At 38.2% G+C, this 25,294-nt stretch overlaps 2 protein-coding genes across 2 annotated transcripts in view; both read right to left on the reverse strand.

The window, feature by feature from the left end:
• RSL1D1 (ribosomal L1 domain containing 1) overlaps positions 1 to 4,507 on the reverse strand; it is a 22,980-nt gene extending 18,473 nt beyond the window's left edge. Inside the window, exons 1-2 of the mRNA XM_023728472.1 lie at positions 4,339 to 4,507; positions 2,973 to 3,112 (exon numbers count right to left, since the gene is read on the reverse strand). Of these exons, the coding sequence (XP_023584240.1) occupies positions 2,973 to 3,112; positions 4,339 to 4,428 (230 nt within the window). The 5' untranslated portion in view covers positions 4,429 to 4,507. The remainder of the gene's footprint in view (positions 1 to 2,972; positions 3,113 to 4,338) is intronic.
• Positions 4,508 to 10,869: 6,362 nt separating this feature from the next.
• Positions 10,870 to 25,294, reverse strand: part of GSPT1 (G1 to S phase transition 1) — a 37,563-nt gene continuing 23,138 nt past the window's right edge. Inside the window, exons 11-15 of the mRNA XM_004373260.2 lie at positions 23,739 to 23,819; positions 19,770 to 19,943; positions 18,679 to 18,768; positions 18,177 to 18,345; positions 10,870 to 15,969 (exon numbers count right to left, since the gene is read on the reverse strand). Of these exons, the coding sequence (XP_004373317.1) occupies positions 15,917 to 15,969; positions 18,177 to 18,345; positions 18,679 to 18,768; positions 19,770 to 19,943; positions 23,739 to 23,819 (567 nt within the window). The 3' untranslated portion in view covers positions 10,870 to 15,916. The remainder of the gene's footprint in view (positions 15,970 to 18,176; positions 18,346 to 18,678; positions 18,769 to 19,769; positions 19,944 to 23,738; positions 23,820 to 25,294) is intronic.

Raw genomic sequence — 25,294 nt, forward strand, 5'->3', positions numbered from 1 at the left:
AAGAAATGCTCAAGATCATCAGCCATTAGAGAAATGTAGATCAAAACTACAATGAGATATCATCTCACCCCAACAAGGCTAGCATTAATCCAAAAAACACAAAATAACAAATGCTGAAGAGGTTGTGGAGAAACTGGAACACTTATACACTGTTGGTGGGAATGTAAAATGGTACAGCCACTTTGGAAAACGATTTGCCGCTTCCTTAAAAAGCTAGAAATAGATGTACCATACGACACAACTATCCCGCTCCCTGGAATATAACCTAAAGAAACAAGAGCCGTCACACGAATAGATATATGCACACCCATGTTCATCACAGCACTGTTCACAATAGCCAAAAGATGGAAGCAACCTATGTGCCCACTGACGGACGAATGGATAAACAAACTATGGTATATCCACACAATGGAATATTATGCAGCGATAAAGAACAGTGATGAACCTGTGAAACATCGTATAACTTTGTGGAAGCTGGAACTTATGCTGAGTGAATTTAGTCAGTCACAGAAGAACAAAGACTGTATAAGACCACTATTATAAGAACTCAAGAAAAGGTTTAAACACAGAAGAAAACATTCTTTGATGGTTACGGGGGTGGGGAGGGAGGGTGAGGGTATTCACTAACTAGATAGTAGATAAGAATCATCTTAGGTGAAGGGAAGGACAGCACACACTGCAGGGGAAGCCAGCACAACTGGACTAAACCAAAGCTAAGAAGTTTCCTCAATACAATCAAATACTTTGAGAGACAAAGTAGCAGGCATGCGGGGTCTGGGGACCATGGTTTCAGGGGACATCTATGTCAACTGGCATAACAAAGGTTATTAAGAAAATGTTCTGCACCCTATTTTGGTAAGCGGTGTCTGGGGTCTTAAAAGCTTGCAAGCGGCCATCTAAGATGCATCAATTGGTCCAAACCACTTGGAGTAAAGGAGAACGAAGAACACCAAAGACACAAGGAAAGTACTGGCACAAGAGACAGAATGGGCCACATAAACCAGAGACTTTATCAGCCTGAGACCAGAAGAACTAGATGGTGCCCGGCCACCACCAATGAACATCCTGACAGGGAACACAACAGAGGGTCCCTGATGAAGCAGTAGAACAATAGGATGTAGAACTCAAATTCTAATAAGAAGACCAAACTTAATGGTCTGAGACTGGAGGCGCCCTGGAAAGCATGGCCCCTGGTCTGTCACCCCAGAACTAAAACAATTTCCGAGGCCAACTCTTCAGACAGGGATTGGACTGGACTGTGGGACATAAAGTGATACTCATGAACAATGTGCCTCTTAGACAAGTAGATATAAGAAACCAAAGGGGCGGCTTCTGTCCAGAGGTGAGAGGGGAAGGCAGAGAGAGTTAGGAGCTTGTTGAATGTTCATGGGGAATCAGGGGCAGAGGGGAGGAGTGTGCTGTCGCAGAATGGGGTAAACGGTTGGGGTCTCATAACAATGTATGTAAAAAAAAAAAATTCTGTATGGGAGACTAACTTGAAATGTAAACTTCATTTAATTACAACAATAAAAAAAAGGGGGGGGGAATCCCTCTGTGTTACATGACCGCCCCAAAAAAGAATCTTATAGAACCTTAAAAATATCATTTGTGAATAACAATTAATGGTCATAACTGTACATGTAAATGCTGAAGATTCGACTGATTCCGATCTCTCCCACTTACTAGTCCTCTAACTCGAGGCTTGTCAGCCTGGGAATCATTTCAGATGATTGCTGCAATGAATAAATGATTTATGTGCCAAAAAAAAAGAACACACATGGACTGCACAAAGCAACACGAAAGGCACTCTGGCTGAAGTAGGTTTGTGAAGATCAGTTAAAAGAAAATGAGACTCAAAGGGGTCCTTCCTGTTTCTAACCATTCCCATCGCCTGTTTATGGGGAAAAGAAAGTTATCCTATGTAACACCTTCTTAAGCAGAGCAGGCTGTCACTGTCAGGATATGAGGGACTTGACAAAGAGGTAGATACAATATAGGACACCCAGTTAAATCTGAATTTCAGATAGACAACGAATCATTTTTTAGTATAAGGAGGTCCCAAATATTGCACGGGACCTCCTTATACTAAAAAATCATTTGTGTTTTTATTTACTAAATATGGCAATTCTACCGAAAGCATCTCCAACCTACAACTTGTAGCAATAAGAATACGTAACCACAATGACTCTTTTCCACAGAAAAGAGTTCACCGCCAAGTTTTTAATAAACCAGGTGCTGTCAGTCAATTTCGACTCATGATGACCCCACATGTGCATATGTGTTAAGAGTAGAACTGTGCTCTGTAGGGTTTCCAATGGCTGATTTTTCTGAAGTAGATCGCCTGGCCTTTCTCCCCAGGTGCTTCTGGGTGTACTCAAACTGTCAAAGTTTCATTGCACCACTCAGGGACTCCAAGTTTTTAATAGTTTCTGTCTACAGGAGGGAAACCCTGGTGGCGTAGTGGTTAAGAGCTCTGGCTGCAAACCAAAAGGTCGGCAGTTCGAATCCACCAGGTGCTCCTTGGAAACTATATGGGGCAGTTCTACTCTGTCCTATAGGGTTGCTAATGAATCGAAATCAACTCGATGGCAAGGGGTTTGGTTTGGTTTTGGTATACAGGAGCAGGTCCAGGCCCTCATTAATTTTAGCCTAGAAATAGCATGACATGTAAAGAACAGCGTCTACTAAGATACAAAAGCTGTTTATTCTATCTCTGTTTGCTCTAAAACTACGTTTTGGATTCAGAACTTCTTAGGTTAACTGGCTGCCAAGCTCCCAGAAAGCTGACAAAATTTCTAGAAAATTTTAGCATGTGTGAATTCCTAACGTTCTTTTAGGCACCATTTTTTACTTCATCTCAGATTTTTATTTTGAGTTTGCCAAGTTACCACTAAAAACTAAGTTGCAACTGTTAAAGTTTAACAAAAAGACAAAGGAGATGAAAACAGCAAATGTAGAAAATCAAAACTTACAATCTGACCCTCAGTTCTTTCTTTGGAATTTTCCATAATACCACCATTAAAAATAAATTTTCATTCTCATTCAAAAGCACTTCATTAGCGTTTTTTCTGGATCGTGAATGTGCCAATAGAGCTTTCACTGCTTTTTTAACCTGCAAAGTGGACAAACAAAATTAAGTTAAATCTCAATCTAATCTGACATTTGCTCCCTCTCGTTTCTTGTCCTGACTTCTATTTTAACAGGCAACCTCGATAACCATACCTATTAGGAACCAGCAATTTGTACTCAGAGGAATGTAAGAATGAATGGGAAATCACCTAAGTATCCGCCTCCAGCCCTCGACTACAGAAAGGCACCTCTTCTACATAAAACACTGGGCCAGATAGAAATATGCTTCCCGTGCCCTCAACAGTGAAGGAGGTAATCCCAGTAAAAGAGTATACTGAAAGGGGATGCGTGGAAATTTCACATTTATTGTTTATTGCCAACAGTACAAGCCTAGCGTCCTGGCTATTGTGGTACTGTTAATGCCTAGCTTGCATAGTTCACCTTTGCATACTCCCATGATTTTAATTTGTTTTCCTCCTATCCCCTCCCTCTTGCTTTCCCATGACTCTGAAGTTTAACTAAGTTTCTCTTTGAGAGGTAGAACGACCTTGGAGAGTAAAGTAACTCATCTGCGACAATAAAAACGGTGCAAGATAACCTTCAAGGACTGCCAGGTGCAGAATATAACCATCACAAAAAAAAACTATAATCTTGTCCGTATAAAAACTTTCAGCGGGTCTAAGAGGGAGACAGGTCTTTTGGAGCAGCTCATTCCCCTCTGTCTCATGTATACTGATATACAATAAAACACTCTTGCTGCTCACCTCACCCGTCTCAGTATTGGCTTCCGCGGCAGGCGGCTCAGACCAGCCAATGCGGTAACAATACAAACTGCAACTAGCTACTGAGCGCTCAGAACGCGCTAGGCCCCTGGCTGAGGCGCTTTACTTGCGTTATCATCTTATCTGATCCTGGAAAGCGGAAAGCCGAAGAGCCCGTTTTAAATAAGACACAGTAGGGGTTAGCAAAATTAAGTGACTTGGCTAAGGCCAAACGGTTAGGAAGCAAAGCCAGGTCTCTCATTCCAGACCTCGTTAACTTGCGATCCAGTTAAAGCGAGCCAGGCCGCAGGACGGGGAAGAAGACGCCCAACCGCGAGGATAAACGAGAGGGCACGGTGAAGCGCTCAGCGAGCAAGCGATTACCCCAAATCCCCCGGAGGCGTCCACAGAGGTGCGCCAGGCCCCCGGCCACGCATCAAGCTCCACTGCGCCTCAGAAGGGCCACGGCCACCCAGCTTCTGGACCGCCCTCCCCGGGGGCCACTCACCTGTATTTTGTCCAGCTCCAGCCGCGACTCCGCTGCGGCCGGGGTCACTGGAGTCGCGGCTGAGGTTGGAGTTGAAACCGAGGCCTCCATACCGCCCTAACCTCGTGCACACTAGCGTGCGGAACGACTAGACTAACTCCTCCTGCGCACGCGCGAACCCAAGCCCGCAGCCAGAAGTAAAGGGGCGGCAACCGGGCCCGCTTGCATCACTTCCGGGAGAGCGCGAGGTTCAGTTCCTGGGCTTTGCGGTTTAGCAGTGGGGCTGAGGCGAGTTGACTGACTTTGTTCCCCCTGGCTGCTGTCGGAGTGCCTTTCTTAGGACACACTCCTCTCTTTCCGTTCTGCTCCCGGTTTCTATGAGGCGCGGAGAGTAGCCTGGCGACACCTCTCAGTCTAACACGAAAGAAATCGAGAAAGCGCCTTGAGGCGGGAGAGGAGTCTCGTCGGCCGATGCGGTGGAGTCACTCCTTCTCGCCGGGCCCCGTCTCTGGAAGGCCGCGTGGGGCTGTGAGGAGAATGCGGGCTCTGGAGTCACGCAGGTCCGCCCGGGATCCTGGCTCCACCACGTACCTACTGTGTGACGTTGGGCGAACCGCTTACGCTTCCGAGCTCGTCTCCTCAAACGCGAAGAGAACGGTCATGCCTCCTCACGGGGGACCGAGGACTCAGTGAAGTAACACACGGGAAGCACCAGACGCGTCGCTAAGCTGTGTGAGGGGCCGAAAGATGAACCGACTCGGTCTCCCAGAGGTGGGAGGTAAGAGCATAGACGAATAAGTGTGGAGACTGCGTAGAAGGCCTCCTTCCCTCCTCGGGTCCCCATCTCCCTGTTGTAATCCCCGGAGGTAACCACTGTTAACAGTTTCTCCAGTAACCTTCCAGAGATGTCCTAGGCGTGTTGTGGAAATATTTATACTTTTTCTCTTTATAGATCGTTGGATTTGAATTTCATCCTTTTTCCCCCTTCTTAAACATAAATAGTACTAAAATATACTCATAGTTGTGCGCCTTCCTTTTTCCTCTTACTGTATCTTGGAGATTGTTCCCAGTCACTCATCTATTTCAATGGCTGTATAGCATTCCACCATGTAGATATACTGTAGTTTATTTAGATATCTTTTGATGGACATTCAGGATGGTTCCAGTCTTTTTTGCAGCTGGCTAAGTAAAATTTTTATGAAAGAGTGGGAGTAGGAGGCTTTCCATGTCAACTATTTTGAAAAAGTACTCCTTCCCTATTTCCCAAGCTGGAAAAAGAGGTGTTCTGCTGCTAACCTCTAATAATGGCCTTGTCTTTAACCACTTTTTAGAAGAAATGTTCTTAAATCTTTGGCACCTACTTTCATTTGTTTATTCTAGAATCTATTATAAAATGGAATTAGATTTAGCACAAAATTATGAATATTTACATTAGGTTTGGTGTATCAACATTTTCCAGTATTCTCAAAAGAGCATTGGGCTGGCAGATGCTCTGTCACCTGAATGAGTTTAAGAATCGGACTTCTAGGCCATGGAAACTGCATGAATTCAGGTGAAAGAATGCGGAAGTATTTGGAAAGGAATGGTGGCTGGAGCAGGGATATGCAGAGGGGAGGGATGGGAGGTGGAGGTAGAATGATAGGTCAAGGAATTGATTCATTATCAAGCTGAGGGTTTATACTTACTTTGGAGAAATCATAGAAACAGAAGAGGTTGTGTGTGTGTGTGGGTGTGTGTGATAGTGGTGCAGTGGTTAAGAGCTTGGCTGTTAACCAAAAGGTTGGCAGTTCAAATCCATCAGCCACTCCTTGGAAACCCTATGAAGCAGTTCTACTCTGTCCTATAGGGTCGCTATGAGTTGGAATTGACTTGAAGGCAACAAGTTTTGGTTTGTGGTAAATATATAGGTAACAAAATATTTGCCATTTCAACAATCTTTACATGTACAATTCAGCGACATTAAATCTATTCAGTTCACTTATCACCATTAACTGTTTCCAGACTTCTCCATCACCCTTAACAGAAGCTCAGACACAAAGCTTTTGAACCTGTGATAAGGAAGAAAAGAAGGTAGTGTTGAGTTATGCTTTTGGAGTTACTAATCTGACAGTGGTATTGTAGTTCTTTTAAAGATATGTCATATGTCTACAATCTCTTTGATACTTCTTCATTTAAGCAATGGAGTTTAACTCCCCTCTCCTTGAGTGTGGGCTGGACTTAGTGACTTGCTTCTACCAAATAAAATATAGAAGTGATGGAAAATGGGATGTCACTTCCAAGACTAGGTTACAAAAAGACTGCAGTTTCTCCCTTCTCTATTTTTCCCTTCCTTTCTCCTTTCTTCCCTCCCTCAAGTCAGTTGGTCTGGGTGAAGCCAGCTACCATGTTGTTGAGGATACTCAGGCAGCTTATGGAGAAGTCTATGTAGCAAGGAAACCAGCAACCATATGAGTGAACATGGAAGTGGATCCTCTTCCAGTCGAATCTTGAATCCTCTCCCAGTAGAATCTTGAGGTGACTGCAACCTCATGAGAGACTCTGAGCCAGAACCATCCAGCTAAGCTGCTCCCAGATTCCTGACTCACAAAATCTGTGAGATAATAAATGTTTGTTATTTTAAGCCAGTAAGTTTAGGGTAAATTGTTATCCGTCAACACATAACTAAAACAGATTTATAGACCTCCCATCTTTAAGCCTATATATCCAACTGTCTAAAGGATTTCTCCATTTAGAAGTCCTACAAGGACCTCACACACAATTCCACTCATGAGCTTATCATCTTCCCCTCAGACCTGCTCCTCTTCCCATGTTTTCTTTCTTTCAACTGCCTAGTTGTTCAAGCCAGAATATGAGAGTCATCCTTCTTTCCTCCCAATTCCCCATATGTAGTCAATAAAGTCTTGTTTATACCTTTTAAATATCTTATGCATTTATCCGATTTTTTTTTATCCCTGCCACCCTGTAGGGCAGGCTATCATTTGTTTCTTTTTTTTTTTGCCTAGACTACTGCAGTGGCCTCCTAACTTGTCTTCCCACCTCCAATTTTGCACCTTATAGTCTGTTCTCCACCCTTCAGCTGGAGTAGATTTTCTGAAATGCAAATCTGATCATATCAAACCTGATCATGCTTAATTCTTATTCTCTTTAGGAATAGTTTAAGCCACTGAGTCCTTAATTTGCCTTAGATGTATCCTAGTTTGCATCTGTTGTCTTGGTGTCTTTTCTGATTTAACCTTTGTCCTAGACAAAAGTTTCCCAGTTTGAAAAATAAATTATTTAGTCACCCTCAGCAGGCCATGCACTTTTCATCTGGTTCTGCCTTTATTACCTCCCCAGATTCATACGCTGCCACTCACCTTTTCAGTTTTTAGCTCGTAGTTTTAACTATGCAGTTCCCACTTGTCTTCAGACCTTCTAACACAACACTGTTACTTCTGGAACACTACTACTTTCTTGTACTTCCATCTCCCACCCCTAAATAAACTTACTTATCCTTCTGACTTCTGCTTAAAGTTACTTCTGGAAAATTCTAGCTTAGGTTCTCCCTCCTCCCAAAAAACATTAAAAATTTTTCTACCATTAATTGTCTTTCCCCAGTTTGAAGATAAACTGTGAGAGGGCAGGGACTCTGTATGATCTGTTCAGCATTGTATCCTTAGCACCTAGCCCGTATATAACATAGTATTTATGTAATAATAATACATTGGAATGGCTGAGACAGGGCTTAGGGAGATGAGCAAGGGAAGCTATTGTGGTTTTCTAGGTATTGAGGTCTGATGCTAGGGTGTTGGCAGTGAGAACAAAATATAAGACTTGATTAAAAGCTGAATATACCAAGAGGAGAATTCAAAGATTACTCCCAAATTCTTGAGCCTGAATAACTGGGCAAATGGATGGTGGTCAGGATTTGGAGGGAAAGATATATGAGATTCATTCTCAACATTTTGAGTTTGAAGTTCCAATGTGCATCAAAATGAATCTGGAAGAGAGTGTTTCTGAACTACAGAAGGAAATTTGGAAGTCATCTTCATAAACGTGCTCATTAAAGCTGTGGAAATAAATGAGATTGCAAAGAGATACAGACAAACATTAGGGCTGTGGAGAAGCCCTCAATTAGGGAAAAGGAGGGAAAAAAGCCAATAAAAGAGACAGAAGTAGTTGAGTGTATAAAAGAAAACCAGGAGGGTCCCATGTTCCAGCAGCCAAAGGAATGGAGATATTTGAGGATGTGTTAATACTGACAAATACTGAAGAAATTGAGAATATATATTGATAAAAGGCCATTTTGTTGGGCAGTTAGGTCATTGGTGACCTTGTAGAAAGCAATTTCAGTGAAAGGATTATGAGTAAGGTGAGTGATGGGAGAAAAATGGAACATTGGTATACTTAAAAAATTTTACCACTAAGGCAAATGAACTGAATGAAAGTATTTGTGTCCCAGGGAATTTGTTACAGTACCAGTTCTTTTAAATATTAGCATCTTAACATATCAGTAGCCTGACTCCTGACTGAACTCTTAAACCAGAAATCAGAATTTTTTTTAAATAAAAATGCCCTAACTTATAAATTAAGCTTGTATAAATCATAAGTTTTAACCATTTACTGCTTATTCTTATGAATTTGGGCATGATTATCACTGTTTACATTGAAGTGAAATGTTAAGAGGTCAAATATGGACATGGGATGAGTTAAGAAAATGTGCAACTAGCATTAAATGTGACCCAATGCACACTGAGAGGCAGAGGTTTTGAAATTTTAACAGAAGGATCGTATTACAAATAATTTTAATTGAATAACAAAAATTATACTTGTCAGCTACAGGAATTTTTTGTTTTCTTGTTTTAGGCATCTCTTATTTCTAGCAGAAAACGGGGAAAAAAAAAACGAACATTTCATGCAAGTAATTTGGGCATACAAAGCCTTCAGAAGAAAATTTAATTACAAAAAAATTTTCACTTTTAAGACCAGCATGTTGAAGTAGCCGTATAGAAAAAATTAAATACAAGGAAAAGTAAAATGGGACATCATAACTGTACATGAGTTTCAAAATTATTCATACAGCAAGTGGCCATAAAGCTAAAAAGAAATAACCTTGTCACTTAGGAGGGTACTACAATAAAATAAAAAATATTTTCCAGAACCTTTTTTTCACATGGCCAGAAAGGCAAAACTAGTTTTTAGTTCCTTTTAAATTTGGGGGACTTTAAAATTCTGTTTTACTGTCATTTGGCCATCCATAATTCTACATTGGGAGATATATATATAGTTGTTCATCACAAAGCTACAGCCGAGGTATTGATGCTATTTTTCCGTTTTAAGATGTGTTGATAGGAGGGCGCTGCAGTCTCTGAAACTGGTTGCATATGCCAAGAACTGTAAAATTCTCGATTGTGAGAACTACGAAGACCTTATTATTGGTATCTACCCATTGTAGTATAGTACCTATATATGGTTTGATGCCCAAAGACAACAAAGTTGTTCTTTCAACAACCCACATAAAGTACAGATGTTTGATTGGTGGGGTGGGAGACCTAGTCATTTAAGACTAGAAAATTGTGGTTAATTACTGGGAGAAAACACTGAAGTTGTCAAGAATTTCATTTTACTTGGCTCCATAATCAACACCCATGGAAGCAGCAGTCAAGAAATCAAACAACATTGTATTGGCAAATCTGCTGCAAAAGACCTCTTTAAAGTTAAAAAAGCAAAGATGTCACTTTGAAGAGTAAGTGGGCCTGACCCAAGCCAGGTATTTTCAGTTGCCTCATATGCATGCAACAGCTGGACAGTGAATAGGGAAGACTGAAGAAAAATTGATGTCTTTGAATTATGGTGTTGGCAAAGAACATTGAATATACCACGGACTGCCAGAAGAATGAACAAATCTGTCTTGGAAGTATAGCCAGAATGCTCCTTAGAAGGGAGGATGGTGAGACTTCGTCCTACATACTTTGAACATGTTATCAGGAGGGACCAGTCCCTGGAGAAGGACATCATGCTTGGTAATTAGAGGGTCAGCAAAATAGAGGGAGACCTTTGACGAGATGGATTAACACAGTGGCTGCAACAATGAGCTCAAATATAGCAACACTTGTGAGGATGGCACAGGACTGGGCAGTGTTTCGTTCTTTTGTACATAAGGTTGCTATAAGTCGGAACCGACTCAACGGCACCTAACAACAATTACTGGGAAGTGGTCACAAAAGCAATTTACTTAGAACTTTTAGAATTGAGCCCCTGCTTTGGTAGCAAGCTTGCTCACTAAGCTAAATCTGCTTTAATGTCAAACCCCAATACTAGAGAGTGATTACCAAAACTCTGGAGTGATAGTTTAAGCAGGAACTGATTCTAGCTCATGGATTAAGATGAGTGTACAGGAACGAACTGCTGTGCATTCATTTAACCACTGTTTAACCAGTTGTGGCTGAGTCGATTCTGACTCACGGTGACCTCTCATATGTCAGAGAACTGTGCCCAATAAAATTTTCAATGGCTGATTTTTCAGAAGTAGATCACCAGGCCTTTCTCCTGAGGTGCCTCTGGGTGGACTTGAACCTCCAACCTTTAGGTTAGCAGCTGAACACATCAACCATTTGCACCACCCAGGGACTTCCAACCACTGTGTATATTACCTGTTTATCATTAATATCTTTTGCCCTTGCTCAGTAAAGAAGGGCAAGTACTGTTTGGTTTCTTGATCTTTATTAAAAATCCTGAATATAGAGGTTCACAGTTCAGACAGAATAATCATTGATGTTCCCTAACTTTGCTGTTCAGATAAAACCACATATTGTGATACTTATTATTAAGCATTTCCAATTTCCTATAGGGCTGCTGTTTTTGTTATGGTTCAGTCATATACACCACACAAGCCTTGCATACCATATGCAAGCAGACCACAAGTTTGTAAATTCCTTACATGACAGCTTATCAGATCCAACAAATCTGCTGGTAGATGGTTCCAGTACTTGATACAAAAATAAAGGATTGTACAGAAAGTAGACAGATACACTCATGGTATAATGAAATATATCTGATTATTAACAAACAGACAAATTCTTCAAAAGGGAAGATGACAATTTTTATTATTACAAAAGCTTTTTTTTTCTAAATTTCAGCCATTTGAATAATTGCAAGAGCAGACTAAGGGCTTAATCCTCACACAGGCACCAAGTCAGGCACAGTAGGTAGCTACAAATCATAAGAAAAAAGGTTTCTTTACATCTGGATTCCCATTTTTTCCTGCTTTGGAATTAGGTTAAAAAACTTGTCAGTTCCCTTTAATCCGGTTTTAAAAAAAAAAGATAGCTCTAGGTATTATCCTGCTGTCTAATGAAAATTATTCACTAAATCCTGGCCTGAAAGATATCCCTATTTTCTTTAGAAGTAAACTGAAGAAAGTAAAGAAAGGGATATGTAAATTACTGAGAGCCCAAAGTGAGTCCTTAAAATGCAGACTTTCCAGGCTTAGACCTGTTTCACTTAATGTGAGTAGAGAAAATGGAGGTGAGGAGAATCCCCTGAGGTGTGCAAGAGCGCTAGCTCCAGCACACTCTCCACTGGTAGCAGGAAGGGAGGTAGCAAGGACTTGGGCTGACATCTGAAGCACTAGCTAATGTGCCTGGTGGAGGGGAACATCGGGAAGCAGAAAATGTCATTCCACCTTTGCTATCCACAAATCTCAGGTTTCCATGTTAGATTTTAAAGCGCATGTGTGACAAGGCAGAAAAGATGAGAAATCCTTATGAAATCCTGGCATTTTCTGCCCAGACATAGTACCTGTTTTTTCCCTTATACTGGAAAATACAAAGGTTTTAATCTCCACTCCCCACCTCTAGGACCTTATAACTCCTTAGTAAACAACTCAGCTAGCATTATTACTGTTTCAAGGAAGCATAGGATTAGAGGTTATGTGAAAAGTAAAATCTACCTTACCTGAATCCTTGCAGTAATTGTTTCAAACGGAATCCACTGTATTACTACTGGAAAAAAAAAATACTTCCTATTCCATTTACTGTGAAATCTAATATAACCAACTGACTGCTAAATGGAAACTTAAGTCTTTTGAGTTCTGCATATATAATTACACGTATTTATTTATAACAAGTTTCTGCCATTGGCAAGATCTCTGAAGAATGAAACAAGACCATGAATGTATTAGACAGTATTTGCTAGGATCACTGACAACTTAGCTGGAGGAAATGAAAGCCGTATTTGGAGAAAATCATCCCCCAAATCTAGTTGATTGCTATCTACCTTACATATGTCTGTGAGAGGATTAATGGCACAGTTTGTTCTGATAAGGTAGGCCAACACTGAATATAACATTTAATCATCCTATAATCAGAGCTATAGTGCTACGACCAGAATTTTCATAAAGGGTTTAAAGATTGAAAGTTGCCTGATGTTAAGAGCTGTAATAAAAACCGCGTATTTGTCCCTTGACTATCTCAACCCCTACCCAAAGCAGTTTCATCCATGAAGCGGCGTTCCATGAGGAAGTCCATGCCAATGAGAAAAGGTGCTGGAGTGCTGTCATGTGTAGTAGTCATCAAAGATCATGGAGTAATTAGTCACATAACTAGTGTTCCTGAAGGTCACCAGGGAAGTTTAGTTGATTATTTTCAAAAGTTCATCATGAGAGCAATTTTTGACCATAGGGTCACCTTTTCTTGGGTCACAAAACTGCACCTGATTGCAAATGTGACCCAAAATATTTGCAGCACTCCTGCCGGTAATTTTTCATTATATCATGTTCAAAGTCCCATATTGTAAAAGCAATTCTTGTAACTTAACTAGCAGACAAATATGAATGACCTCACGTTACAGTGAACAACCTGTCCTCTTACAATTTACAAAATTTGTACATTCAGTTATCACATATTTCAAGACTTTCAATTTAAAACAAAGAAATTTACATTGGCTAAATTATTCAAGATCGCCTTCCTATTTGTCATTTAATTTCATGGCAATACACTCAGTCTTCTGGCTTAAATTTACATAGGTTTTTGCTGGATAAGTCCTTTTTGCAAATTAAAAACAAGATACGGATGCTAGGTTTTCCCCTCTCCTGAAGTAAGAAATAAGGGCTTAAAATGGCAATTACTTAGATGTTTATTTCAATGACATCTGTTCTTCACTTGAATTCCGTTCATTAATTAAAAAAAAAACCTATAATCTTAATAATCTACCATGAAAATTATATAAAGAACATCATTAACTGTAAAAAGATGCACAGAAAACCATAATTCTAACATATCTGTGTTGAAGATAGAGAAAAATGTTGTCTATAATATCTGAAATATGCAGCCAACTACCCTACTTTTGCATTGTCTTCCATATAAATACATTTGCATGAGCAGAAGACAGAATGACAGCATAGGAATTTGTATTGCTCTTTAAAGGTCCAACGGCTCCACACACTGCCAGTTCACTTCAGTCATTTTTTTTCCTCATCCAGTAACTAGCCATTGTAACTAGGGGAGCTCTAAATGGGAATACTTCTGAAAGCCTGTAAAATGTATGGTATTGGTTAACTGGACATTAAAGTTTCTTTTAAACAACTCAATTACTATTTGCTCAAATCTGCAATAATCCAATGAAATTTTTATAATTACATTTGTATTTTTATTGTTATTTTTAGAGGTAGGTTCTTCACTGTTGATACCTGTGTCATCTTAAGAGTCTTGGCAACATGCACAGAATATTCTACAACTGTAAAGTGATTTAGTAGCAAACAACTAGTTTTTAAAAATGCGTTCAATTTAAAAATGGCAATCTATCTTTGGAAATTATTTCAGTGACTCTTCAACTGTTAAAAATTTGTTAAAATTCAAACAATTGCTAGTATTTTGTTGTTCTTAACTTGGAAGTACAAAAAGAGTTAGTATGTTCTGGTTAAAGCTCTCATATTTCCCAGGGAAAAAAAAGCCCAGATTTGCAGATGTAATAAAATTTATTTAAATTTCATGCAATTTAATAGCTGTAAGTATACTTACAGGAAGCTGCAGGACAGTAACTTTGCTCTGTCCATAAAATGTAGCCTCATTAATGAATGGAAATTCCATTGTTAAGGAAACAAGCTTAGATGGTTAAGTTTTTTGTTTTATGAATGGAAATAGTCTGACTAGGCTTTTCTTTTCTGAGAAGGAAGATTACAGGGAAGGAGGCTGTCATTAAATATACAATAACAGTATCTTATTTAGAGGTGAATCACAATCTAAAAGAGACCGAGTCTTCAATGAATGGCAACACTCGACTTCAAGGGGGCTTCCAATAAACCCAGAAATTGTCTCTTCCATTTCCCATTTATTTTCTCTAAAAATGTCAAAGTCATGATAGAGCAGAAAGTTAGTCTTCATTCTAAAAACCACAAGAATGCTGCAGTGCGATTCATCCAAACTACAGTTTAACAAACTTTAGTTTTGTACTTAAGAAAACTCAAGTCATTTCAGATAATTGAGATAAAACTTATACTGTGCTTGATTGTACTTAAATTTCAGTCTGCGCAAATTTTGATGATCCTAAATATGTGTTAATTTATTTGTTGGATTGAGATTTAGCTTTAATCAGGAAGGATTATTCAACTTTAAAATTACTGATACAAAGAGTAAACTGAGTAACTTACAGAACTGGCACTTGTAATTGTTACAGTTTTCATACTAGATGCATGCAGCTCTTACAAATACTAAAGGAGGCATTTTTGCCAGGTCTCAACATGCTTTCTTTATTGTAAATTCCACTGACTCAACGAGTTAATGGAATTTTCTGTGGGGATGCAATTTCATTATGCTTCACTTATAAAAACTACCGTATGCTGTTCTTCTATTTAAAAACAACTTACTGTGTTTAAGAAAGGTTAAAATATAAATTGGCAGAAAATCACTGATAGACCTAATAAGCAGTGTCACAGTTGCATCAAGGTATTTAACTGTATGTATGCATTAACCATCAAAAGAAAGGGTCTAACTAATTCTTTCCTTTAATACAAACTGGAACATTATTTGTAAATGCCTCATTTAAAGTAGTGGGTTGGGGAAGAGTTTAGAAAAGTCCAAGTAATAAAATGTATTCAGTTACTTGGGAAGTTAAAAAGCTAATGCAACAATGTTACATCCAGATAAAAAACATTATTCAAAAGCAATTCAAATACCGAAAAGGGTTTCAAATTGAATATTTTATTAACATGGTAGTTGTCTTTGTAACATGTGCACACACACTCGCACACTCAGAATGATCTGCCTGGGGAAAAGCCTAAATATGCCTAAGGGGATGATGAAAAATAAAAAATTTCCTGTAGGTTTTCATTATTGTAGGCAATTATGTCCACATCACTTACAAAGCTATTGCCAAATCTGTCCAAGGAAGCAGAGTTTGAGAGGGGAAGAAAAAAAATCTCGGGGAAAAAAAATTCAACAGTGGCATAGCAGAGCTCTCAATATGAGAAAGCTGACACAATGTGGACTTTTGCTGTGAATTTTGTTTTTGCAAAATAGGGGGAGAGATTTGTCAATGGGCAGAAATTAAGAGAAGGCGGTGTGAAGTAGGCTTTTGCAGTCAATTATCCTCACAGTATTGTGCAGGGTCATCAAGAAAATGCTTAGTCTTTCTCTGGAACCAGTTTCAGAACTTTTCCAATTGCAATGGTCTTACCTAGAAATAAAATTAAGAAAACAAACAAAAAAGCCTTTCAGTAGTTAACAGGAAGTCTATGTAAGTAAGGTATTAAAGCTTATTAAATTACAAAAATATCTTTTACAGTGTAAATTACAAATTAACTGACTTTACCACCGAAGACATTATTCTGATTAGGTAATCTTATTACAAGGAGTCCCTGGGAGCACGAATGGTTAAGCACTTGACTACTAGCCAAAAAGTTGGCAGCTCAAACCCAGTCAGAAGCACCTCGGAAGACAGGCCTGGCAGTCTACTTCTGAAAGGTCACAGTGTTGAAAACCCTGTGGAACAGTCCTACTCTGCATATGTGGGTTGCCATGAGTCGGAATCAACTCAAAGGCAACTAACAATGAAAGTCTTATTATAAAACTGGTAAACAAGTAATAAATTCATTCATAAACACTATCAACCTAAAAACTTAACAGAAAATTTAAAAATAAGTTTATGTATAAGTGGGTTTTTTTTGGGAGGAGCTGTAAAGAAGATATAATTTCCTATATAAAAAAATATATCCTTGGATAAGCAAAATGTAGAACATCCACAAAATGGAATACTATTTGGCAATTAAAAAAATGAAGTACAAGGCATGTTACAACACAGTTAAACCTCAAAAACGTTATGCTTCGTAAAATAAATGAGACCAGATGTTGTATGGTTCTATTTATATCGAATGTCTCAAAAAGGCAAAATTATATAGACAAAAGGTAGATTAGTGGTTGCCTACGACCAGGGGGGTGGGTGGGTGGTGGGAATAGGAAGTGACTGTAAATGGGCACGAGGCTTCTTTTTAGATGAAATGTTCTAAAATTAGATTGTGATGATGGCTGTACAACTCTGTAAACATACTACAATTTAGTAGACTGTATACTTACAACAGGTGAATTTTATGATACGTAGATTGTATCTCAATAATGCTTTAAAAAAATAAACCGATCCTAAGCAATTGAAAATATGAAGCAGATGGTTAATGCTGAACTGCAATGCAGTAAACACACCCTTTGGTCAGTATTTCTGTGGATCAAAAGGGCTCCTATTGGGTCTTGTGAAAAATGTAAAAACTAAGCTACCCTTTAGAAAAAGATAATTCTAGAGTTAAAAATTCTTGCTTTATTAATTTCTTATCTTCAAAATGCCTGATTTTATCAGGTTCTGATTGGTAACTGAAATTATCATTTTGCTGTATTAATTAGGAGAACCAATAACCAGTTTCACTATCAATTATCATCAAGAATAATTTTAATATAAGGTCTTTAAAAGTAAAATGAATATTATCTTTACACAGTTTTCTCTGAAGTAAGGTTAAGGGATCATATTCATCATTGTACTCCCAGTGCTTAGCACAGTTCCTGACACTTAATAGATACTTAGTAAATGTTTGTTAAATGGAATTGGATTTAACATGTGAAGTGACTATTCTATATTTGAATTGAGCGATAAAGTTTTATGTGTAAGGTTTTCTACCTTCTTAAAGTAGTTATCAAAGTTAGAAATACTAACAATCCATGAAGAAATTTTTAATAGTCTTTTTTTTCCACAATACCAAACGATTTCATAAACCCAAGTCAGGAAAATTACTGCTGTCCTGAAATCCTGGTGGCATAGTGGTTAAGAGCTACAGCTGCTAACCAAAAGGTCAACAGTTTGAATCCACCAGGCGCTCCCTGGAAACCCTATGAGGCAGTTCTACTGTGTCCTATAGGGTCGCTAAGAGTAGTAATCAACTCGATGGCAACGGGTGTGTAACGCTCAGAGACAGGTAGAAATGGGCACACACAAGAAAGAACATGAATATTAGATCTCTGAAAAAATTAAAGTGTGTGTGTATATATATGCACACGCACACATATTTACACCCCTAAAAAAGTGCAGTCATTGTTTATTAATGCTTGAAATTGTTTTTAATCACACAAATTACAAAGGATTTCGTCAGTGAAATGTCTTAATAAAATGGCTCTCAAAACCCACTACTAACAAAGCCTCAAAACTAAGATTCTTACTTCATCCAGAGCATTACTGTTAGAATGCACGGTCAGTACTATCTGCTGTTCAATTCATTCAACTCATAGAGCACTTATCATATAAATAAATTGTAGAACACAAATCCAAGTTCTCTCTGAACCTATTGCAATGTGTATTCTAGCAGGATCATGGTTAATAAAGCTAAGCATCGATAAGGCTCTTACCCTCATCTCTTAAGGTAAAACGACCCATCTGAGGGAAGTCTTTGAAGGTCTCAAGGCAGATGGTTCCTGCTGTTCTTAAACGAGCGATGCATACTTGGTCTTGTTTCACAAAACGGGGTCGAGTCTTACTTTTTTCTCCGGATTTTTTGTCTACCAAGCAGATTAAGGCCTATCCAAGAAAAGACGATGAGATGATCATACAAAAAAAGAAGATGTTAAGAATAGGAGTGCAAGCGGGTAGATTAACCAATAAGCAAGGTATGCACAGGCTTACTGGTGCTTGCTTACAAATCTGTAGTGCAGTTTCACCCATGGGGTGAAAAACTGGTGATAATGTGCACTACAGATTTGTAAGTAAGCACCAGTAAGCCTGTGCATACCTTGCTTATTGGGTCATCCATCCCCGAGTGCAAATAAGGTTACATCACTGTTGCCTATCAGAAATCACCAAGACGAAGCAGCCTTAAAACCAGGGAAAAAAATTATCTCAAAATGAACTCACTGTTATTTCGACTTCCTCAATACAGGTATGAATATGCAGCACCGCATTATAACCTGGGCAGATGATGGATTTGTGCTCAATAATCACTATCTGTCAAATAAACAAAACACCTCATCATTAGTCCTAGAGTAAAAAAGAACTGAATGTTCTAAAGTGCCATACAGTATCACCAAGAATGTATAACTCACCATCTAAGAGGGCACTGACTTCAGTTATTTTTGTGTTAAAAGTGACGGGTCATGTTAATTTTGATCATAGGATGGGTCAGGTTGCCTGACCTCAAAGCATGAACTTGAATACCCTCTACCCTACTGATCTTGGCAACTACCTACCGAAACTGAAAAAGCACAGCAGGTAAACCTTTTTCTCTGGGAAGCCTTTCCTTTATACTCCCCAAGAAATTAATTATCATAATTATAGCTCACATGCTGTAATTTTTTTCTAGATATGAACTTATCATAGCTTGGATTTCCCAATATCCAGGAAACCACCTTACATCCTCTGGTATCAAGAATGTAACTTGATTAAGTTTGTCGTCATACTGAACACTTGTAACAACTGAAAGATTCTGTTAGCTCATACCAATTATTTACTAAGTCATTCTCCTGTGGAGGACGGGTTACGAATACCACAGGAAAAATATGCATATTTTCCCGTCGGAAAAGTTACTTGCTTTGAATGAGCAGATAAACAATGACTTCAAGGCAACTGTGTCCTACTTAAAGTGAAAGACATTTCAAGAAAAACATTAATTATATATTACTATTAATATCTGTTTTTACAAAGGAATATTAGGTATTGTGAAAATTACCAACAGGAGATCAAAAATAAAAAGGAACTTTACAAAGAACACTACCTACCAAGTAAGCACTCGTACCATCTTGAAGACTGTATGTGTGTGATATACATCACGGCTGTCATACATATATATGGTTTATAGTATTTCATGGCTTATACTATTTCATTTCCCCTCCTACACACTAATATGGGTTAAGTGGCATGTCACCAATAATCAAGACAAAAGGCATTTTAAATTCTAATTTCATTTAGACAGTAAAAATCACTAAGACAACTATAGTTAACTGGTTTACCTGGGCATCAAACGTGCGTCCAGAATGACAAAGATTATTAGGATCACAAAGTATGAATCCTGGAAGAATCTCCTCCTCTTCAATTCCTTTTAGTCTAATTTTGAGGTTTTCACCTGGGGCCACAGAATCAGTTTCTACATCATCAGAAAGGATTCCAAGAACTTCCACGTTGTGCTTAAAAAGAAACCAAGACCAGAGGTCTTCTAACACATTCACTGCGTTACAGAACATAAAACGACCTCAGAGTTTGCTGAAGAGTTGCAAGTCTCTCTCTCTCTTTTTTATTTTTTGTGGTTGCAGATTAGCCAAAATACTCATTTGAATGTAAATCTTCACTACATTTGTATGACATGAACTTAATGAAAATCAAATATACCAAAATTACAACTGCCAATTAAAGCGTTAAAATATTCTGCAATCTTTTTAATATTACATTCTGATAATTTCCAAACAGAGCATAGTGCAAGCTAGCATTTGCCTTTTTTTACTTTTTCAAAATTAAAACACTAAATTTAACATTTGGATTTTAATTTTATGGATATAATTTTTATTATTATGGAATTTGACAGTTTAATAGACATGCCTTCCAATACATATCAATCCCCAAATACCTGAAGCATGCATTTTGTAAAAGTTATTTTAACAAATAATTTTAAAAAGCATATTGACTTATTTAATGGGTACAGGGCTTCATTTTAGGGTGATGAAAATGTTCTGGAACTGGATACACTATGAATGTACCTGATGTCACCAATGGTAAACTTTATACTGTGTATTTTACCACAATTTTAAAAAGTATATTGTTGGGATAAAATGCTAAAAGCACCACCCTAAGCATTCCCTTATTTTACTCCATTTCTGCCCTCGAAAAAATTAAGATTTTTTAAAACACGTACCAGGAGACAAGACAAAACAAAAACACAGCCCTCAAGACAAACTGAACTAACTCATGATGGTAGATAAATATTGGAGAATCCTGAATCATATTCCATACCAGAATTCTACAAACTGTCACCTGCTAGGCTCTATTAGCCCTCCCAAACAATGTTTTCCTTCCCAAAAGACGGTTTATACCTAAATCGTACCTGTCTGCTGAAATTCATTCCAAGAACTGAAATAGAGCCATACTGTTTAATATGGCTAAATTCTTTACAGTAATGAGATAAAAGGGGTGACACTAGCAGCTCCACGATACCGCATACACATACAACAAGTATTATTTACTACTTCTTGCCCAAATAATACAGCGTAACAATCCCTTCTCCCCAAATATGGCCTTTTATGGTTAAACCATGGAGCCAGTCTAAAGATTAAGTTAATCCACAGTTATCAAAAATTAAGTTTGAGATCAACAAACTCTAAAGTTTATGAAAGGTATTCAAAATGAAAACAAACTATTTTCCATCTCCTCTAGAAATCCAACAAGTAGCTGCACTGGAGCGATTTTAGGTTACATATAAGCAATTTGATAGGGAGAAGTGGTTAATTTTTGCAGAAGATATTTGCAATTGGCTTCACAGATGCCACTATCTTGTCTGAGATGACTGAGGTGTGGTATCCTGTCTACTTTAGCTTTGGACCCAAGTCAGGATCCATATGAACACTCATATTAGTATATAATCTTAAGCATCTGAGTCCACATTCCTAATAATGTAAGAGCTTAAACTTGCAGATTCAGGTATCTCAGCTTTTCTATTTCAGCATGTAAACTCAAAGCCACTGAATTTGTGACTATGAAAGCAAGTTCCATCACACACTGATAATTTTCTATTTTCCTCCATCGCTTGTTCTTTTGCTTCACCTTGCTGCTGTGGTCCAGCACAGGCAGCAGAGGAGAACTGATGCAGGCATGAGAACTGTAGGCTTCCATGAACCATTTTCTAAGAACCAAAAGTTACCCACCTAAAAAAGGTTTTTTTTTTAAAAAAAAGGCTGATTTTTACTGGATTTAATTCTTTTAATGTAAAATAGTCCGACATCTATGTCTTTTAAAATATCTTAGCTCTGGGAGAAAAATGTAGAACAAAATTCAGGTTGACAAAATGACCAGACTTACTGGTCTGACAGATTCTAGAGGAACCCCAGAGACTATGGCCCCTGGACACCCTCCTAACTCAGAACTGAAGCCCCTCCCACAGTTCACCTTTCAGCCAAAGATTAGGCCTATAACACAAACAATAACACACATGAGGAGCATGCTTCTCTTACTTCAATCAAGTATACGAGACCAAATGGGCAACACCTGTCCAGAAGCAAAGATGACAAGACAGGAAGGGAAAGGGAAACTGGACGAATGGACATGGGGAATCCCGGGGTATAAAGGGCAAGGGGGAGAGTGCTGACACTTTACAGGGATTGCAATCAATGTCACAAAACAATTTGTGTATACATTTTTGAATAAGGAATTAATTTGTGCTGTAAACTTTCACCTAAAGCACAATAAAATTAAATATATATTTTATAAATACACATTATGTATTCTACCTCTGTTCCACTAAGACTCAGAACTAAACTGAACTGAGTTTTGAAGGCTGGCCTAACAACTATAGGCTATTCTACATCTGCCCAGTTAGCAGTATAAAGCAACAGCTTCCACAGAGAACACCTACTTCCTCTGTACTAGTATATTAAGGCTGTAGCTATAACTGGGCACTAACTTCACTTGCTCACAGTGAATCACACATTTTTTTACTGTGGTAAAATACATGTAACAAAACATAATTTTTAACCATCTTACAGTATACAATTCCGTGGTATCTAGTATGTAACAATGTTATACAATCATCCCCAATATCTACCAGTTCTAAAACATCATTGCAAAAGGAAATCCTTGAATCCATTAAGCAGCCACTCCGCATTTCCCCCTCCCGATCCACCTTCTGCCTCTGAATGAACCGCACTTCTGTGACCACTCTATAGACAAAAGTGAGCAAGGACTCAAACTGACCGTTATTTTCATTCACTTGCTATCCTTCAATTTGCTGAGCTAATTCCCTTAGAAAAAGTCAGCTTTAAAGTAGAAACACTTTGAACACTTTGGAACAAAGATACTATGTGTGATAGTCTAATCTCCAGTGCTTAAGAGTGTAATTTGTAAGGTGCTAATTATAACTAAACATTATATTGGCAATGGAAACCGTAAGATAAAATTCAAGTTTTCTAATTCACTGTGCCTGGAATAAGCATGGTAAAGAAATTCTCACTTAAATCTAACAAAATCTCTAGCTGAAGGTTCTGATGATTCAGGTCTATTTTCCTACACAAATAACATCTTCAGAGCTGTTGGAGAAGCCCCCTCCCTGGGAAACAGCTGAATAGTTTCTTAGCAACAGGTCATGTGCAGATAGCAGCAAGTGAGCAGTCAGAAATAACACAGGAATAATTCATGTCAAGTTTGCAGGTTTAAATGAAAATTTCCAATGAGGAAGAATTCACAGTAAGATAGGGGAGAAGAAAAGACACATTTAGGGTAAAGGCCAATACTCTGCTTTCAAAACAAATTAAGAGCAGAGCCTGGATATGTCTATTACCCTCCTTGGCCCCCTCCAAAAAAGCTTTATTAAACCATGATTAAACCTGAGTTTTCATCCCTGGCTCTCTTTCTAATCCATTTTGTTAAATGAAGCAAGTCCCTTAACCACTCCAGATCTCTTTTTCCATAAAATAATGAGGTTGAAATTAATAGGTTCTCTTCATGCTGGCATCTTTTAGCTCTAACATGACTAAACAAAGCCTTAACAAGGTGTTAATACTGACCCTCCATTAACCTTTTCTCACTGAATAGCAGTAACACCACATTATATTCTTTCTCAATTTTGAACTTGACATTAATAAAATGTAATACTGAATAATAATTAAAAAAAGACTTAAGTTTCTTTTAATGGAAACCTCTAAACTTTTGAAATTTCTCACTTTTTGCTAATATTTTCAAGAGAAAATTAAGTGAGAAAGAGCATTACTAATTCTTACCTTGTTTGGCATCATCACAAGCTGCTGGCCTTTACAAATAGATCCTGATTCCAGCTTTCCCAGGACCACAGTACCCATATCCTGTTGAAATTAAAAAAAAAAAAAAGAAATCAAGTTTCAGACTTCTATTGGTGTTCTAAAATAGCCCACAGTGAAAATTTGCAAGGCTTACTCATACAGGAAAATCATCAGCTCAAACGGTAGAAGGCTCAGGGTTAATCTTTAATACAGGATAGATAAAAACTGTTTAATTGTTTTGTAGCATATGAAAAATTATAGTATTATTAAATAGGTGTGCCTAAGATTTAAGAAGAAAACATGGTGCAGGAGACAGTACAGAATTTACTGTTGTAAGATCCGAATTACTTGTATAAATTTAGGCTCTCTCAATTGCTGAGCCTGTTTCCTCACATATAGAGTGGAAAAACAATACCTGTTCAAGACGTTTACCACAGAACTGGTGGAAGAATGAGGTATTTATACAAAGCAAAACATTATATAAATTGGTATTGCAAAACTTTAAAAAGTTGAAAATACAGTTTAAAAAATGAGGTTTTTTTAAATAAATAATATCCAATGTTGGTGAGGCTGTGGTAAAACTCACATATACTACTGAAACCCATTAAAAAACCCAAAACCCATTGCTGTAGAGTCAATTCCAACTCATAGCAACCCTATAGAACAGAGCAGAACTGCCCCAGAGGGTTTCCAGGAGCAGCTGGTGGATTTCGAACTGCTGACTTTTTGGTTAGCAGCCAAGCTCTTAACCGCTGTGCCACCAGGGCTCCATGGTAATAATATAAATTAAAGCAGTATTTTTGAAAAGCTATTTGTCAATATCCAACTTTTTTTCCCTGCCATTTTTTTTTAATTGTAGTTTAGATGAAGGTTTACAGAACAAACTAGTTTCTCATTAAACAGTTAGTACACATATTGTTTTATGACATTGGTTAACAACCCCACGACACGTCAACACTTTCCCTTCTTGACCTTGGGTTCCCTATTACCAGCTTTCCTGTCCCCTCCTGCCTTCTTGTCCTTGCTCTGGGCTGATGTGCCTCCATTAGTCTCATTTTGTTTTATTGGCCTGTCTAATGTTTGACTGAAGGGTGAACCTCAAGAGTGACTTCATTACTGAGTTAAAAGGGTGTCTACAGGCCATACTCTCAGAGTTTTCTAGTCTGTCAGGCCAGAAGTCTGGTCTTTTTTTGTGAGTCAAAATTTTGTTCTACATTTTTCTCCAGCTCTGTCCAGGATCTTCTATATTGTGATCCCTGTCAGAGCAGTGGGTGGTGGTAGCTGGGCACCATCTACTTGTACTGGACTCAGTCTGGTGGTCAGTATCCAACTTTAATGTGCAAACCTTTGGGTCTAGCAGTTTCATTTGTCTGAGTTTTATCTTTCGTACATGATCACAATCTCACTGGGAAGTAACTGATATAACTAAACTGGTTGAGTAAATTCTGATCTTCTATACCACTAAATAATATGCAACCATTAAAAAAATCTGTTATGTTGTTAATAAGGTTTTGTTTCTTAATTAAAAACAAACACAA

Source organism: Trichechus manatus, unplaced genomic scaffold (assembly GCF_000243295.1).
Source record: "Trichechus manatus latirostris isolate Lorelei unplaced genomic scaffold, TriManLat1.0 scaffold00024, whole genome shotgun sequence".
In the NCBI taxonomy this organism is placed as follows: Eukaryota; Metazoa; Chordata; class Mammalia; order Sirenia; family Trichechidae; genus Trichechus; species Trichechus manatus.